This window comes from Gnatocerus cornutus, chromosome 9, assembly GCF_029298725.1.
Source record: "Gnatocerus cornutus isolate USDA-ARS CGAHR chromosome 9, icGnaCorn1.1, whole genome shotgun sequence".
NCBI classification, from domain to species: domain Eukaryota; kingdom Metazoa; phylum Arthropoda; class Insecta; order Coleoptera; family Tenebrionidae; genus Gnatocerus; species Gnatocerus cornutus.
Genome location: NC_142241.1, coordinates 11500893 through 11517324, shown reverse-complemented (window position 1 = coordinate 11517324; position 16432 = coordinate 11500893). Strand labels below are relative to the sequence as shown.

At 35.2% G+C, this 16432-nt stretch overlaps 4 protein-coding genes across 5 annotated transcripts; 3 read left to right on the top strand and 1 right to left on the bottom strand.

The window, feature by feature from the left end:
* Window positions 1–13: 13 nt before the first annotated feature.
* LOC148168823 (uncharacterized) lies at window positions 14–2028 on the top strand. The gene is made up of 3 exons (XM_088045636.1): window positions 14–184; window positions 229–487; window positions 535–2028. Exons 1-3 carry the CDS (start codon window positions 130–132, stop codon window positions 1979–1981), a joined length of 1761 nt encoding a protein of 586 aa, XP_087901762.1. The 5' UTR covers window positions 14–129; the 3' UTR covers window positions 1982–2028.
* A 1764-nt stretch (window positions 2029–3792) lies between these two features.
* Culd (CUB and LDLa domain) lies at window positions 3793–6387 on the bottom strand. 2 transcript variants are annotated; one of them, XM_088046372.1, is made up of 9 exons: window positions 6314–6387; window positions 6022–6262; window positions 5737–5972; window positions 5482–5684; window positions 5080–5434; window positions 4589–5029; window positions 4327–4540; window positions 4163–4284; window positions 3793–4115 (listed from the first exon to the last, which is right to left on the bottom strand). In XM_088046372.1, the coding sequence occupies exons 1-9, from the start codon at window positions 6324–6326 to the stop codon at window positions 3865–3867; spliced, it is 2076 nt and encodes a 691-aa protein (XP_087902498.1). In that variant the 5' UTR covers window positions 6327–6387; the 3' UTR covers window positions 3793–3864. The 2 variants fall into 2 exon arrangements, with proteins under 2 accessions (XP_087902498.1, XP_087902500.1); XM_088046374.1 differs by lacking the exon at window positions 6314–6387 and having other exon boundaries at window positions 5737–5983; window positions 6022–6151.
* Window positions 6388–9363: 2976 nt separating this feature from the next.
* Window positions 9364–13034, top strand: LOC148168821 (uncharacterized). The gene is made up of 4 exons (XM_088044637.1): window positions 9364–9454; window positions 10601–10773; window positions 10821–11085; window positions 11135–13034. Exons 2-4 carry the CDS (start codon window positions 10617–10619, stop codon window positions 12621–12623), a joined length of 1911 nt encoding a protein of 636 aa, XP_087900763.1. The 5' UTR covers window positions 9364–9454; window positions 10601–10616; the 3' UTR covers window positions 12624–13034.
* On the top strand, window positions 9369–16351 carry LOC148168820 (uncharacterized). Its single transcript, XM_088044636.1, has 4 exons — window positions 9369–9454; window positions 13119–13278; window positions 13324–13588; window positions 13637–16351. Exons 1-4 carry the CDS (start codon window positions 9443–9445, stop codon window positions 15123–15125), a joined length of 1926 nt encoding a protein of 641 aa, XP_087900762.1. The 5' UTR covers window positions 9369–9442; the 3' UTR covers window positions 15126–16351.
* Window positions 16352–16432: the final 81 nt, after the last annotated feature.

Sequence of the window (16432 nt, the reverse complement as noted above, 5' to 3'; positions counted from 1 at the left end):
TCTGGGAACACCAGTGTGACACGATAAGAACTAAAGATGCAACAACAGAAGGTCGCTTAAGATAACTCATATTTAAATTTTAATGTAATCATTTCGTCCCAATTGTTGAAGACTGATTGATCAATAAAAATGTTACAAACACTCAATGTGATTCTAATTCTCGCGACATTTGTTGCAACTAAAGGTAAGACTTCCATTGTCACTTTTTCACTAATCTAATTCTTGTAGACTACATTCTCACCTCGCCAAAATGTAAGATCCCCGACCTCAACCCTTTTACTGCGGAAGTGGAGACAATTATGCAACCTTTGCCCTATTTTTCTTGCAACAAAACCGAACTTTTAACGTACGTCCAAAAGGTAAATCAAAGAGCTGTCTTATTCCTGCGACACGATTTGATTCCTAAGTACACCAATGGCAATCTTTCCTGTTATTACTGTTATGTAACAAGAAACGGATCGGCTGAAGAACCGGACGTCGGAATCAAGTAAATATTTTTTCTCCGCCACTTATTGATACATTGTGAACTTTCAGACTATCAGAATGGCAATTTTTCCATGAGCCCGTGACACTAACCCACGATATCGTCAAAGTCGCTTGTGTACAAAACAACAGCAAAAAACCATCGGATGTAGTTTACGAGAACGTTCACAATCCGATTGTTATAACAGACGCCGTAAAAACGAAATTAAGAAGTCATTCCGAACATCCCGACAGATTCAGTGTGTTATTTATAGTTATTGACAGTATTTCTCGATTGAACTTCATAAGAACGATGAACCAAACGTACAATTATCTTATTGAAAATGATTTTATCCCAATGAAGGGTTACACGAAAGTCGCCGATAATACTTTTCCGAACTTCGCTGCTCTTCTTACTGGTCTTAACTGGAGCGGACTCAAACGAAAATGCAACGCGAAGAAAATTGGTGGGATGGATGCTTGTCCCATGATCTGGTATGACTACCGGAATGAAGGGTACGTTACTGCTTACGCGGAAGACGACACACCCATCACTACCTTCAATTATGAGAAAAAAGGGTTTGCTAATCCTCCGACGGATTATTATTTCAAATCGTACGTGGAAGCAAGTGAAACTTTAAAAATTCGATACAGTCAGGACATGCCGTATTGCACAGGTCCTGAGACAGCAGGAGAGCGGATTTTGAATCTTGCTAAGGACTTTTCCACGACTTTTAAAAACGAGTCAAGTTTTGGGATATTCTGGATGAACACGTTTAGTCACAACGCTATCAACGCACCTTACCAATTGGATGAAAAACTGAAACAATTCTTCGTTGATATTAAAAATGAAGGAGTGTTGGATGAGAGTATTGTTATTTTGTTAAGTGACCATGGGATTCGTTTTGGTGATATTCTAAGCACGCGAACTGGATGGTTGGAGGAAAGAATGCCTCTGAATATAATTTCAGTGCCAAAAAAGTTCCAAGAACGCTTTCCTGGGGAATATGGTAATCTTAAAGAAAATGCGAGGAAGTTGACGAGTACTCATGATTTGTACACCACACTTCAACACGTTCTAAAACTATCAACGAATTACTCAGGACCGCAAAGTTCCGCATGTTCGCCCTGCATCTCTCTTTTCAAGAAAATTCCGTTAAACCGACCCTGCAAGTACGCTGGGATTTCTCCAGAGTGGTGCACGTGCATGGGACACTTAAAACCCATCGATATTGACCACGACTATGTTAAAAATACCACAAAATTGGTACTAAAAAAGTTAAACTCTCTAGATTTCAATACGTTGGTCGAGTCTTGTCATACTTTCGTCCTGGATCATGTCCACTCCGCCAGCATTTCAGAGAGTTTAGTTCATCATAATGACACACAGTATTTGTTTGTTGTTATTAAAACCGTACCTGAGGCGACGGTGTACACTACAGTTAAATTTAAGAAGTTTGTGTCGTCCAGCTCTCTGATTTACACGAGGAAGCTTGGAGCTTGGGATCCTTGCCATTAACACCGGCTGGAAATATTTATTGTTAAATAAAGAAGTGTAATCATGCATTTTAATTATCGCCGTTCGTCACGGGTGTTAATATAGTCGATGATTAACTAGGATATGAAGTGCATTTAAAAGCGTCTTCTAAAGTTAGACTCGATTATTCAAGTCGATTATCATCTGTAATCACCTGCCAGGTTTCGAAAAAGGATTATTTTTTAGGATCGTGGGAAAATTATCCTTTTAGCAGATCATTGGGTTCATTGGTTTATTAATAATTAAAAGTGTGAACAATGAACTCTTGCGAAAGTCTAACGACAAGTTGTCACATAATTTAATTTTACTTGTTATTTATGAGTGGCAATGGTAGTCAAGGTAAGCCATAAATCTGAAATTGCAAATTCAATGAAATTCACTCTGTGGGGTCACTTTAGTTTAAACGATTTCAAAATTTTTAGGTTTTGGAAAAAACAAATTCTTATGTGGAATAAGACAACAGTAAAAAAAATGATTATATTTTAGTCCTGCATCATTAGGCGAAGTTTCAGGAAATTTTTACGGCTTTATCAAAGCATGGAAACACAAGCGAAAATTTATTGATGATAGGAGAAACGACATTACAATCGTGACTGCTGCTAGGTCATTCCAGCAAATTACATATTTTCTTAGTCATAATTCGTTTGTCTTTATTTTAATAGTTTAATTTAAAAAATTATTATGATATCATACTTGGATGCAAACCGACTTAGTCAAGGTAAGTTGTATTGATTTAAACTGTCGATAATAATAACTCCGGAGGATCGTTAAACACACTAATGTAAAAAGGAAGCGAATTGTTATTTAAATTTGTTTTTTCTAGTTGTATTTGTCTCTTTAACATAAGTAGATATCAATCTTTATAATAAATCAAATTTAATTAGACAGATCGTGTTCATTAATAGCTTAGATTATTTTTATTGTAACGTGAACAAAATTCCGGTAGAATAAAGAAAACTATTTGTGTCCTACAGAACTAGTTCAGTTGTAAAATCGGTGATTAATGTGTGCACTTACTGCAAGAAAGTGAACGTCGAACTCTAAACACCCATAAGAAATTTTGTAATCTAGTTTAAATGGTATTAAAAACATCCTTGAATTATAATATCAAAAGAGAAATGGTTAGTACCACTTATTCTAATTAACACGACGATATTTCACAAAGCAAAAGACAGATAAGTTCAAGAAGTGTATTGGTTTTAAGTGAAGTACCACTGTTGTGAAAGATTCGGATTCCAAAGGTAAGTAGTACCGATCAAACACGTACCGGAACCGGAAGCTTTATTAATACGAAATCAATAAAATATTAACTGCAACTGAATTATCTCTTAGCACATGACACATGAGTAATAACTACATTTGCTTTCACACTCTGCATCATGCATTATGATGATGATTATCTTCCTGGTAATAAACAATTATTAAAAATAATAATCAGGAGAGAACTCCATCTGACTGACACGTCTTTCAATCGACTATAATTATGAAATACCTTCATCTCTGCATATTAATTAGGTACCTTCGGAAGTGAAGCAACTTGTATTCTTAAAAATTAATTAAAAATAAAATGAGCAAAATTGTCCTACAAAATCTCTTAGTTATATCTTACCTTGGAACAGAAGGACAAATTCTAATGACTGCATAAAAATAGTTGTTTGTTGAATGTAAAGTAATTAGTTTCGCAAATTGTCGGAAAGTTGTAAGAAAACAGTTTTTTATCGGCATGTTACAGTCACTCCTGCTCCGATTTAAACGATCGTAATTTGGATACGGGATATAATTTTTACAAGAAATATCTGCAAGATCTATTTTATTCTATTAACGATAGCATTAGCAGTCTAATGTACAATAACATGCCTATGCAGTTAAATGAGCAAATTCATATCATCAGTCGTGAAACTCTTCATCTTTATCAAACCATTGACCCGACTTTCTGTCAACATCATCGAAACCTGAGCCAATTCAGAATCTGAAAAACATTTCGCTTTGCTCGCACGTCGTCTACGTATCACTCGACCACTACTGAATAAGAAATTCTCGCAAAGACAGTTTGTGGAGCCTCTCAATGTTGATAACTGAAAATTTTCAAATATTTTACATTTATGAAGTTTAGAACCTGAAAAAAACTCTCTTTTTGTTAATAGAAGCACGTTCGGTTCTTACTGTCGTAAGCCGGAGGAGGCGAGTCTGGAATTCTCACCGGAGTTGTCTGGCAACTCCTACTGGTACCTTGAACGTTATTTTGGGTACTTTGAGAGTCGTGGCGAACATCACATCTGGAGCATCTTTCCACAAAAAACTGAAAATTTTAACTTTGTCCTGAGTACCTTTTTTTTGATTTCATGACGTCGGAGTAGTCAGGTGGTGCCTCGTAATCCGGAGGATCATCCGGAATTATGATCTCTTCTTCCACGATACCTACACCTTCTTCTAAAATGGCATTGATAGTCTCAATGTGATCCTGGATTTGCCTCTGATGGCGCGTTTTAATGTTCACTCTATACAGCAGAATAATAATTGCAAAAATAAAACCGATAAGACCTGAAAAATGGAATCTTAACATGTCCTGGATGGTTGAATTAACAGTACCAAAACTGCACAATAAGAAAACAACAGTTGATGTTGCAATCTCCGGTAAACCTTCAACTTTCGGAAACAAGAAATGTGGCGTTTTTGACCACTGCCTCCGATCGCGGAGATCTTTCAAACAACTCGAGGAAAACTCGTCGCTGTTGTCACCACAGTGGTCAAAACCATCACATCTCAAAAGTGCAGAAATGCACCTTTTATTGTGACAAAGAAAATCCGAGCCTGCTAAACAATCCTTGTAGTTGAAGGCCGCGTAAACTAGGCCTAGGCGAGATTCAGGACGGAAGAGTCCTTTGAATCTCACGTAGAATCCTTGAGAAATTGATACGACGTGTTCTCTTTCTTTAGCTGCGTGAAACTGAGCTAATGGGAGTTTGAGATTTTCGATTATCGGGCCATTGGAAGTTAGACCTTGGCGAATGATTAGTTCGGTACTTCCCGCTGGAAATTACATCATTTGCGAAATTATCGTGATTGATAAATTGCAGTACCGAATGAGGAGAAGTTCACTATTTTAACATAGAGATGCGTCTTCATGTGGTGGTACGTTTCCGGAGGTTTGATCAACCAGACGCAATCAAAGAATTTCAAGCCTTCTGGTACCATAGTCATCATTGTTATACCTCCTCCAAGATTATTTACCTGACCCCCACAATCAATACTTGGAGTTAGTTGGGTCCCATTAACTTGTCCCAAGATGAAGGAATAGTACGCTTTAAACCCGAGATTCGTCGCTCCATTTGCGTAAAATCTTATCACCAATGAAGGGCCGGAAGTTATTATTACCGGAGGTCGAAAGATGTTTCCGGTCGTCACATAAATGCGTTCGTTATTCCAATCAAAAAACTGAAATCAAGCCTTTATTTTACCACAATAGACCCGCCGATACTAACGTCCATAATAGTAGTCGGTGCTATTAAAAAATCCAAAAAAACTAAACTAATTCGACACGTTTCATTGGTTGATTCGCAACTAACTACGTGCTCCATTGTTAAGTCTGTTGGATATAAATTAGGAAAAAAAGGTGTTGTGATTGTTTGGCTGCCATTGTTATCGTTTCCAAATTTTGGAAAACCAGTCAATTGAATTTTGTTACCTAATAAAATGACATTTCAAAATTAGATAATTACAGAGCGGTACTCACGTACGTCTTGAAAAATATTGCATCGTGAAAGCGTGTTCGTAGTCTCTGCTGTATAAAAATTCCACCACCACTTTACGAGTCTGAGATTTGTATTCCAACGCGGAAAAGTTGCTGACAATAAATCGGCCACAAAATTGCTCGGAAGATTGTTCAAACGTTGGTTCATAAATCCAGACATAATCGCAACCGCAGACATCAAAAACCGTAGATCGGCCGCAATTTCGCGATAAATTCAAATACCTTTCAACAGTCTACAGTATTCATTAAACACCGGAAATTTAATACTTACTTGAACTTTATATTTATCACACAAGAGGGACATGAAATAAACTCCACAGTACAGCGTTTTTGATTACCGAATCTGCTCTTGACGAATTTATCTATTATATTATTTTTATACTTGGCTTCCAACGTTCCAGTTTCACCATATTCAAGATAAATGCGTTGTCCATTAATATTACCACAGATGTCTAAAAAATTGTTTTCTTCGCTTGACGGAGACAGTAATAAAATCAAGGACAGGGCAACCCCTAATTAAAGACGAATTTTAGAGACGGGCATTTTAGAGACACTTTGTTTACCTGATAAGTTCATTTTACTGACATTGACTGGAAACCCATATATTGGAGAAGCCTTAGAAAAAAATAATCTGATTTCGTCTCCCCGTCAGCGGTGGAGGATTTGCATAACCATTAAAACGTACAGCGCAAAAAGGAAACTCAGTAATAATAGTGACAGAAAATAAGAGGTTGGGAAATTCGGTTCGTCCGAAGAAAAATTTAGCTAAACATAACAAATTTGGAGAAAAATGTAGAAATATATAAACTTGCTAAAAATATTCGCGTTCATTACTGGTATTGGTTTATTGGACTTGCAGAAACGCCGTAAACTATTTCTGGACAAAGTTTGACTTTAGCTTTGTACAAACAAATAACGTTCAGCCATTTCATGAAACGATAACTAATGAGCCCATTTCAAGAAAAATTTGCGAGAAAAACAAATTCTAATAATGACAGCTTTTGATTTATAAGGTTTTATTTTGTTTGGCAAAAAATCTGTCAAAAAATGAATGCATACGTCGTTTCCTGCAGAGGATTTGCCGTCTTAAAAAGGAATAACGTAGATACCTGTAATTGAGACATGTCGATTTTGATTAATAGATGGCTTCACAAGCAACTGACAAACATAAAGTTATAATGAAAAACTTTATCGGAAAGTTAAATAAAATTTACTAAAAAAAATCTGCTCTCTAGTGATATCAATTTTACAAGGAAAACTTTCGATTATTTTTAGCACCCCTAAGTAAAAAGTAGCAAAGACAGCGTATCTTATAGCTCCCTTGCCAACGTTCAAAATAATTATTCATTTACGTCATCCCAAGCGAAAACAACACGAACTCTATAATTTTCACTTTTAAGCATTCTGCAGTCTTTGGAAAATTGTGGTTCGCGTAACGCCTCGTTAGAGAGAAATTCCATAACAACTAATTAGTAGTGACGCAATTCTGAAAGAACTAGTTTCCTATTTGTTGTACGAAAACAAATCCGTTGAACCTGAAAAATTTAATATGTATAACTTTTTAACTCAGATTAATTATGGTTAGTTTTCATAGTCATTTTTCTATTTTTTATGCATTTTTTCAACAAAAACTCGTAATTCAACTAAAACATTAAACCACGTTGAATTTGACTTTTTACCCTTATTTTTAACATCTATCTTCTAACTCAGATTTTCCTAAAAAGAAGTCGTTTACTCAATTTTTTGAAAAAATTAGTCGATTTTCAAGTTTGTTGAGTTTGAAAAACAGCCCATTGAGGTCTTTTCAAAAACACAAAAAATTGAGAAAATTACATATTTTTAAGCCCATTTTAACTATTAAAACATAATTTTTTTATGGAAACTAGCCCATTTCTTATGGTCTTTTTAAAAATGTGAGCCAGACATCACAACTGAATTTGTGGTTTTTGTTGAAAAAAATGCATAGAAAATAGAAAAATGACTATGAAAACTAGGCATTATAATCAGAGTTAAAAAGTAACACACATTAGACTACTTATAAAGAATAGAAAGTCATATTAAGGCCAGAAAATGGAACACTTGAATTTTATTGCCTGCTCAAACATTGCATTAGTTGAAAAAGTATCAACATGTTTTTGTAGTAAACAATTTGTTCAAACACGTTCTAGGCCCAATAAAATTTTGTTATAGTAAACCACGTTCGTTTTTTAATGTTGCTGTGGTCTGTTATCACAAAATAACGCTGAAGGAAACGGGAGAACATTATCGTTCATAGATTACAAAATTATTACAACTAGAAGACAATACGTACTAAACTACCTACGATTGCAAGGCATTTGGCCACTGTTATGATAATACAAGCTTGTATCCACATAAAGGGAACTGATTATTTTTCTTTAATTCTTTATTTAGTATTATTCCACGCGTGATGCAAAAACACATCGTTCTCATTAAAACCGTTGTAATTGTTTATTGATAGCAATACGTGTTCGTTGAGTGTTGTGCGCTTCAAGTGCTGTGACTCTTCATTTATAGCACATTTGTGGAGATGCAAAAACTGGCGTCTCTCACGATCATTAAATTGCGCCACTTGATGCACTGTTAACAAACATTGTTTTAAATAAAACGATACACAACACAGCGAAACAGTCGTTCCTAGACCGCGAACACAGCGAGATCTCCGTATTTGCCAAATCTATTATTGTGGGCATCTTAATGTCAAGACTAAGTTAATATTAATAGTTCAGTGGAGACTTTGAAGGGAAATTTTATTCGGGGTAAGAAAAAAATTTCCGCTTTGTCTTATTTCGATTTGTTGTGTGGGGATAATTTACAATTAACTGCCACCTATAAAATTTGCAATTTACGATGATACCCACCTTGATTTTACAGTATCACCAAATTGTGACGAGCGTGCAAAGGTATTAGTGTAAGACAATTTTACAATTGCCCTCATAAAATTTGAAACAAGGTCTTTCCAATTAGTTGATCAAGCGACCAAATGTTTGATATGAGAGAATTAAATTACCAAAATTTAACGCGTTTTTGCCCGTCGTAATAATTTATTTATAAAACTTTATCAAGTTCTATTTCAGAAAGTTTCCTGACGTGTCACGAATCGTCGTATCAATCGATTGTCTCAATACCAATATCCAATGCGATTCGATTAATAAACGCATTTTATCCTCTTGAAGAGATGTGTAAAACGGGTAAAGATTTCACTACGAATTAAAAATCACTTTCTTTTCCTCCAGTGAGTTGTTGCACCTGCAACATCACTTTAGTGATTACCAGAAAATTAATTTTCATAATTTCGCCACTTTCCTGCCACCCGTTGATTAATTTTATCGCTCCTCAATCTACGCAAACTCCAACATCATTGATATTCTCCTGGAATCATCCCTTCCCAGTACACGCTTCATGAATCCCTGAACCTCCGCAAAAAGTTCGCTAGAATTACGTGGATAAACCTTGATTTAATCTTAATGTTTTAGGTATTACACCATCTTTCTGCCCATCGCTTGATTTACATTGAAGATAAACGTAATTACCCGCCAGATCATGGATCCCCGAAATATCTGCTACCATTTATCTGCGTTTTACCTGAAGGTTAAATTACCATCACAATGGATTTTAACGCCTTGAGGAATTATTTCATCGAAAAGTCTATGGTACACTGCTGACTCGAGGACATGAACGCCACGGTGAGTACTCTTAATTTTATAGGAGAAAAATTTTAGTTGCAAATTTATTGAACTGTTGTGTTGTGGTTTAAAAAGCGTAGAAACTTAGGTAAGTAAGTTTTATCATTTTGGCTTTCTTCTTTGTGGTTTTAATGCTTTATAAAGTAAGTATTTTTATTTTTTATAAATAATTACTTATTTGTTACTCGTTTTTCGTACTTGAGAGTACTAAAATTGATTCAAACTTCATGTTTCTTAGATTTTGGGGTATACAATTTTTTATATTTTTATGCATTAAAATGACTTTTTAATTATCTCGTGAAAATGGCAACATGTTGATGATCACGTTCAAACCACTTACTAGTACGACCAACCGTTTAAAAATACTCAAAATTTTAATAGTTTAATGATAAATTGTAATTAAAACTAATACTTCGAAAAGTTGCTTGTTTTTTTCATTTTTTTTTATTTTCTTGAATTTAAAGTAAAATTAAAGCCTAACAAATGTACTTTCAATAAATTATTTTCTACATACAGTCGATTCTTGATAAGTCTTGCCTTAAACAAGCGATAATTCGAACAAAACCTGTGAATTTATTACTCGTTAAAACGAATTTTTCTTGGAGACGAAAACAAAGATATTGATGACGTGAACGTTTGATAAATTCAAGCGATTTATTTATATGTATTTATATATTTTTTACGATTTATAAATCCAATTTTTCTAAGAAGCAGTAAAAATTCTTTGCCATAAGTATTCGGGGAATTGTTTAAATGATTGTTCTAAGTTTATATTTGAATTTTTATTTCCTTCTTAATCCAAATTTTTTTGGGAAAATGATTAAAAAAGAAACTCTACAGCAAACCACTCGCTGCCCGGTCCGGTAATTCGAATTATAGAGAATCGACTGTATTCCATTCGAAATTTTTACAGTAACCAAACAGAGTAGAAAAAGAAAAGAAAAGAATAATATGAAAAAACTAAAAAAAAATGGTTACTTATGGTGTAACTGGGTAATCGAAGGGAACGAGGATTAGTGCTGTCAAGCAAGTTAGAGTTCAGTTTTTGGCATCGAACAGTATTTTATATAAATTTTGTTACATTTTGTAATCTTCAATATTTCCGCAACCCTGACAATCTAATGTGGATAATTTTTTGTATTCCAGTTTTTATAACAACAAAATGTTGGACCACGTGTCAGGATCGGTGTACAAAATCATCCTCCTCGGTGCACTTTCTGTCCTCTGTTTCGTCCCAATATTTTTTTACGACAGGAACAAGCTCATGGACAAAACTTCGCTTCTCTTTACCACTGAAAACGAAGAATTTTCCTTCAACGGTAAGGAGGTGTCATTTCTTTTCGCTATTTCTACAATAATGTTTTAGATTCCAAGTACTTAGTAGCTACTTCAAAATGCAAGATCCCCGATTTGGACCCTTTCGATCCGCAGATCCGAAAATTCTTCCATCCAGAGAAATACACTCCTTGCAGCAAGAAACCGTTGCTGACTTATGTGACGAAAATAGACAATATCGCAACTCTTCATATAGATACTGAAATAGTTCCGTCCTACACAAAAAATGACATATCCTGTTGTTACGCCAACATCAGTCGACAAGAAAATAAAAACAGTCCGGACAACAAAATCAAGTAAAATCGACAAAAAAAGTAAGGAAATTTCCCTAATGATTTGTTGCAGAATTTCGTCCTGTGTGGAAATTAAGGATAATGTGACGATCGAGAACTACGTATTGGTAAAATGCAAGGACCCGCAAAATCATAAAATTATTTACGAAAACACTCACGCCGTTGTCACTGTGACGAAGTCAGTGAAGACGAAAATGGAAGCTTTTAACAACAACACCATCAACCCTTTCAGCGTTACTTTCGTCGGAATTGATAGCATCTCGCGGTTGAACTTCTTAAGAGGTTTACCGCTGACCCACCAATTTCTTGTAGACAACGAATGGATGTCTCTACAAGGTTACAATAAAATTGGCGACAACACATTTCCCAACGTGATGGCTATTTTGACTGGATTCAACGAAAGTTACGCGTACGCCACTTGCGATCCGAAAAAACTGCACAAGTTGGATCATTGCCCTTTGATTTGGTACGATTACCGGAAATTGAACTACATCACAGGTTATGCGGAGGACGAAGGTTGGATCAATACTTTCAACTATAAGAAAAAAGGATTCACGCAAGCCCCCACCGATTATTATTTCAGGCCTTATATTCTCGGGACTGAGAAGCTGAAAATCGTGAAAAAAGACGATATGCAATATTGCACAGGTCCTGAAACGGCAGGAGAACGGATATTGAACCTCGCCAAGGATTTCGTGTTAACGTTCAAAGATTATCCCACTTTTTCCTTCTTCTGGATGAACTCGTTTAGTCATAACCATTTAAGTTCGCCGACTGGAATGGATGAGAAAATAAAAGCGTTTTTGGAAGATATTAGCAACAGTGGAGTTTTGGACAACTCCTTTGTGGTTTTCCTCAGCGATCATGGCATGAGATTCGGGAATAGTCGATACACGTCCATCGGCTGGTTGGAAGAACGACTTCCTTTCATCTACATATCGATTCCTGAACGTTTTAAGAGACAATTTCCTGTTGAATATCGGAATTTAGAGAACAAGCGACACCATCTAACGAATCCTTATGACCTTCATATGACGTTACAACATATCTTGATTTTATCAGGGTTTAATTATACAACAAGACCCAGTACAGCTTGCCCCAAGTGCAAATCTTTGTTTACTGAAACCGAACCTGAAAGATCCTGCGAAGATGCAGCGATTGAACAACACTGGTGCACTTGTGCAGGCTACACGCCGATAAGTCAAACGAACAAAACTGTTAAGAGCGCATCAAAGTATATCGTCGGCCAAATACACGAAATCATTCATGCCAAACATAGTGATTCTATATGTGCCAAATATAGCGTAAATAAAATAATCACTTCTAGTATTTCTGAAACGTTTACTTATAAGAATGACACATACTTTCTACTAATAATCGAAACACAACCGAAGGCAGTTTTTGAAGCCACAGTTTTATATAAAAATGATGCCAAGGAACAATTCCAGCTGCAAGGTGGAATCAGCAGACTCGACATATACAGACCTCATAGTGAATGTATCGATGATGCTTATTTAAAAAAGTACTGTTACTGCCGGTAGTCGTATACCGTTTTGGTTCAAGTGCCTCAATTGGTTTTCTGTTGATATTTTCAACGAAACTGGCATTAGATGTTTTGTTTGTGAAACATTCTTAGCAGTTTTCACGATTTCGTGATGTAACCATTCAAACTGGTGATTTTACAAAGAGCAATACTTTTTATTACTGTGCAAAAACATCGGTTTTTGTTTTCTGGGTTCGAGAAATGCACCTTTGTTGTTGATAATAATCAAAAAATGTGATATTACTGCATTTAGTACAATAAATATTTTCTAGTCAATGCATTGTCATAATATGGAATGTATTTATTTTAGTATATTTTACAATGTATAAGTAAAGCCATGCATTCTTTTATTGCTACTTATATCATACCATTACACCATTATTCTGAAATATATTGAATTTGAACTAAAGCGAGTTTTGATTTTTTACGTTCCTTCCTAACATCCTGATAATCCAATTTTTTCTCTACTCATTTTTATCTCAGTGGTTTTTAGCACACAACGTTGGAGCATCTCTCAGGATCAGTGTACAAGATCATCCTCCTCTTTGCTCTCTCCGGGTTATGTTTCGTCTCAATATATTCCAGCGGATGGAGCACAACCACGAAAGGAAATTCTCTTGTCTTCTCTATCATCGACAATTTTTATTTCAACGGTACGAAAATTCTATTTTTTTTCTATTATGACGTGTAATTTTCAGACTCAAAGTACTTAGTGTCTAATTCGAAGTGCAAGATTCTTAATCTGGACCCTTTGGACCCAGAAATTCTCCCGTTTTTCAAACCACAGAAATACACTTCTTGTACCAAGAATCCGCTGCTAACTTATGTGACAAAAATAGACAATATCGCGACTCTTCGTATAAATACAGAAGTAATTCCGTCTTACACCACAAATAACTTCACCTGTTGTTACGCTAATATCACCCGGAGAGAGAACAAGAAGGATCCAGACAACAAAGTCGAGTAAAATCAAAATAAATTTAATCATGTTTGGTAACGATTTCCTTCCAGAATCTCATCCTGTGAGGAATTTAAAGACAACGTGACGATTCCAAACTTCGTTCTGATTAAGTGTTTAGATCTAAAAACGCAAGAAAATATTTACGAAAACGCTCATGCAGTTGTTACTGCAACAGCTCCAGTAAATACAAAAATGAAGAAATTTAACGACACTGCGACTAACCCGTTTAGCGTTACTTTCATTGCAATTGATAGTGTCTCAAGACTAAACCTCATAAGAAGTCTTCCACTGACCCACCAGTTCCTCGAAGACAACAACTGGTTTCCTTTAGAAGGTTATAATAAAATTGGTGATAACACATTTCCGAATCTGATCGGCATTTTGACTGGATTCAATGAAAGTTATGCCTACACGACTTGCAACCCGAAAAAACTGAATAAGTTGGATCAGTGTCCGTTAATTTGGTACAGTTATCGAAATTTCAGTTACATCACAGCTTATGCAGAAGATGAAAGTTGGATGAGTACGTTTAATTATAGGAAAAAAGGATTCAAGCGACCACCTACAGATTATTATTTCCGGCCTTACGTAATCGCTACTGAAAAATTGAAAACTGTAAAAAAATCCGGGATGAAGTATTGTACAGGACCTGAGACAGCAGGAGAACGGATAATGAACCTCGCGAGAGATTTTCTGTTGACGTTCAAAGATTATCCGACTTTTTCCTTATTTTGGATGAACTCGTTTAGTCACAACGATTTAAACACCGCGTCTGGAATGGACGCCAAAATTAAAACCTTCTTGGAGGACATAAGCAAAAGAGGAGCGACTGAGAACTCTTTCGTGGTTTTTCTCAGCGATCATGGCATGAGATTTGGAAAGAGTCGATACACATCCGTTGGCTGGTTGGAAGAGCGACGTCCTTTCATCTACATATCGATACCCGAACGTTTCAAGAAACAATTTCCTGAAGAATACAAGAATTTAAAGAGTCAGCGGCATCATCTGACTACTCCGTACGACTTACATATGACTCTTCAACATCTCTTGGTTTTATCTGGTTTTAATTACACGATAAAACCCAGTAATGCTTGCCCAAAATGCAAGTCTTTGTTTGTTGAACCAGAACATGAAAGATCTTGTGAGGATGCTGCAATCCAACAGCACTGGTGTACGTGCGCTGCTTATACTCCTCTTAATAAATCGAACGAAATTACAACGAAAATGTCAAAATATATCGTCGATCAAATACAGGGAATTCTTCGAGAAGGGGAAAATAGTTCGAAATGTGCCAACTACTCCGTTAATAAAATCATTACAGCTAGTATTTCTGAACATTTTACCTATAAGAATGCTACGTATATTGTAATGGTAATAGAAACGAAACCAACGGCAGTTTTTGAAGGGACGATTTTGTATATAAATGGAACGAAAGAAGAGTTCCAGCTGAAAGGCGGAATCAGTAGAGTGGACTCCTACCACTCTCATAGTAACTGTATTAATGACGCTTTTTTAAAAAAATATTGTTACTGCAAGTAGAACATTGACTTGAGGATTATTATGCTTAGATTTCACTTATGGGAATTGTAATATCAAAATATCTCGAAAACTAAGGGGACTTTTTTAATCCCAGGTCCAAAAAATTTTTATAAAAATTTGCCGTGAATCTATTTCGATTGATATCTATCTTATTTGAAAAGCAAACTTAAATTATTGCTACTCATTTTACGCAGATTTTTAAACAGAATTCAAAACTGGGCAATATTTTTACGTACGTTGATAAATAACCAAATTAGAATCGTTTAAAATTGCGTATAGTAATTTTTTTGTTCCTATTATTGTATAAACTTCTATACATATCTCGCTTATTTTCAAAGCAAACTTAAACTATTAGTGCTCATTTTAACGCAGAATTTCACGTGAAATCCTAAAATTGTGCTATTTTAAAGTTAGTCAACAAATAACTGATTTAGAAGCGATTGAAGTTTCAAAAGAGAATTTTAAGTTCCGGAACCTTCAATTTTCTACTACAACAGATAGAAAGATGAAGTTTTCGCCGTCGTTTTTCTCACGCGTTTGTAGCTATTAGAATCCGCTTTCAGATGTACAAAATTCAATAACAGATTTTTTTCAAAAAAAAAAAATTATTCAAGCGATGAATAAAATTAAATTTTTCGTTTTTTGACCGCCCCTTATAAACTACTTGAGCTACCGAGATCTGAGATTTAGGCAATTGATAGATCTTTAGCTGCTTGTTGTATTAATTGAACACTATTTCCGCCCTGAAAACGAACGTTAAAAAAGAACCCGAAAAGATCCTCCGAATTCTGAAAACCTATTTCGATCAATGTCTCGATTATTCGTTAAGCAAAAGTGAAGTTAATTCGTACCCATTTAACGTAGAACAAAATTAAAAAATGTGTTACTTTTTCACGCCCGTCAAGAAATACCTGAATTTGAAGCAATAGAAGTTTTGGGGTGTCGTCTAAAGCCAAAATGAGGTTTTCGCCATAGTTTTTTGCAGTTAAAAAAATCTTAAATATCCCGAATTAGAAAATTCAGTTTTACTTAGTCCTGTATTATAAAGTCGTAGTTTGATTCGGTGCCTTTGTAAAAAAACGAAATGTAAATTTTGCAGTTTGCAGATTTTTTGTACTACATGTATGACACATCAATATCCGGTGTGATAACTAAACCTCTTATCTATTTAATCAATAAATAATTTTTGTTGATCCTACGTTATCTGTTATTTCTGATCAATCACTTTCACACCATAAAACAAAATGGCACTGTGATTAACATTAGGTATAATACTAGCCAGTAAATTTAATTTTAAAATTTATAGT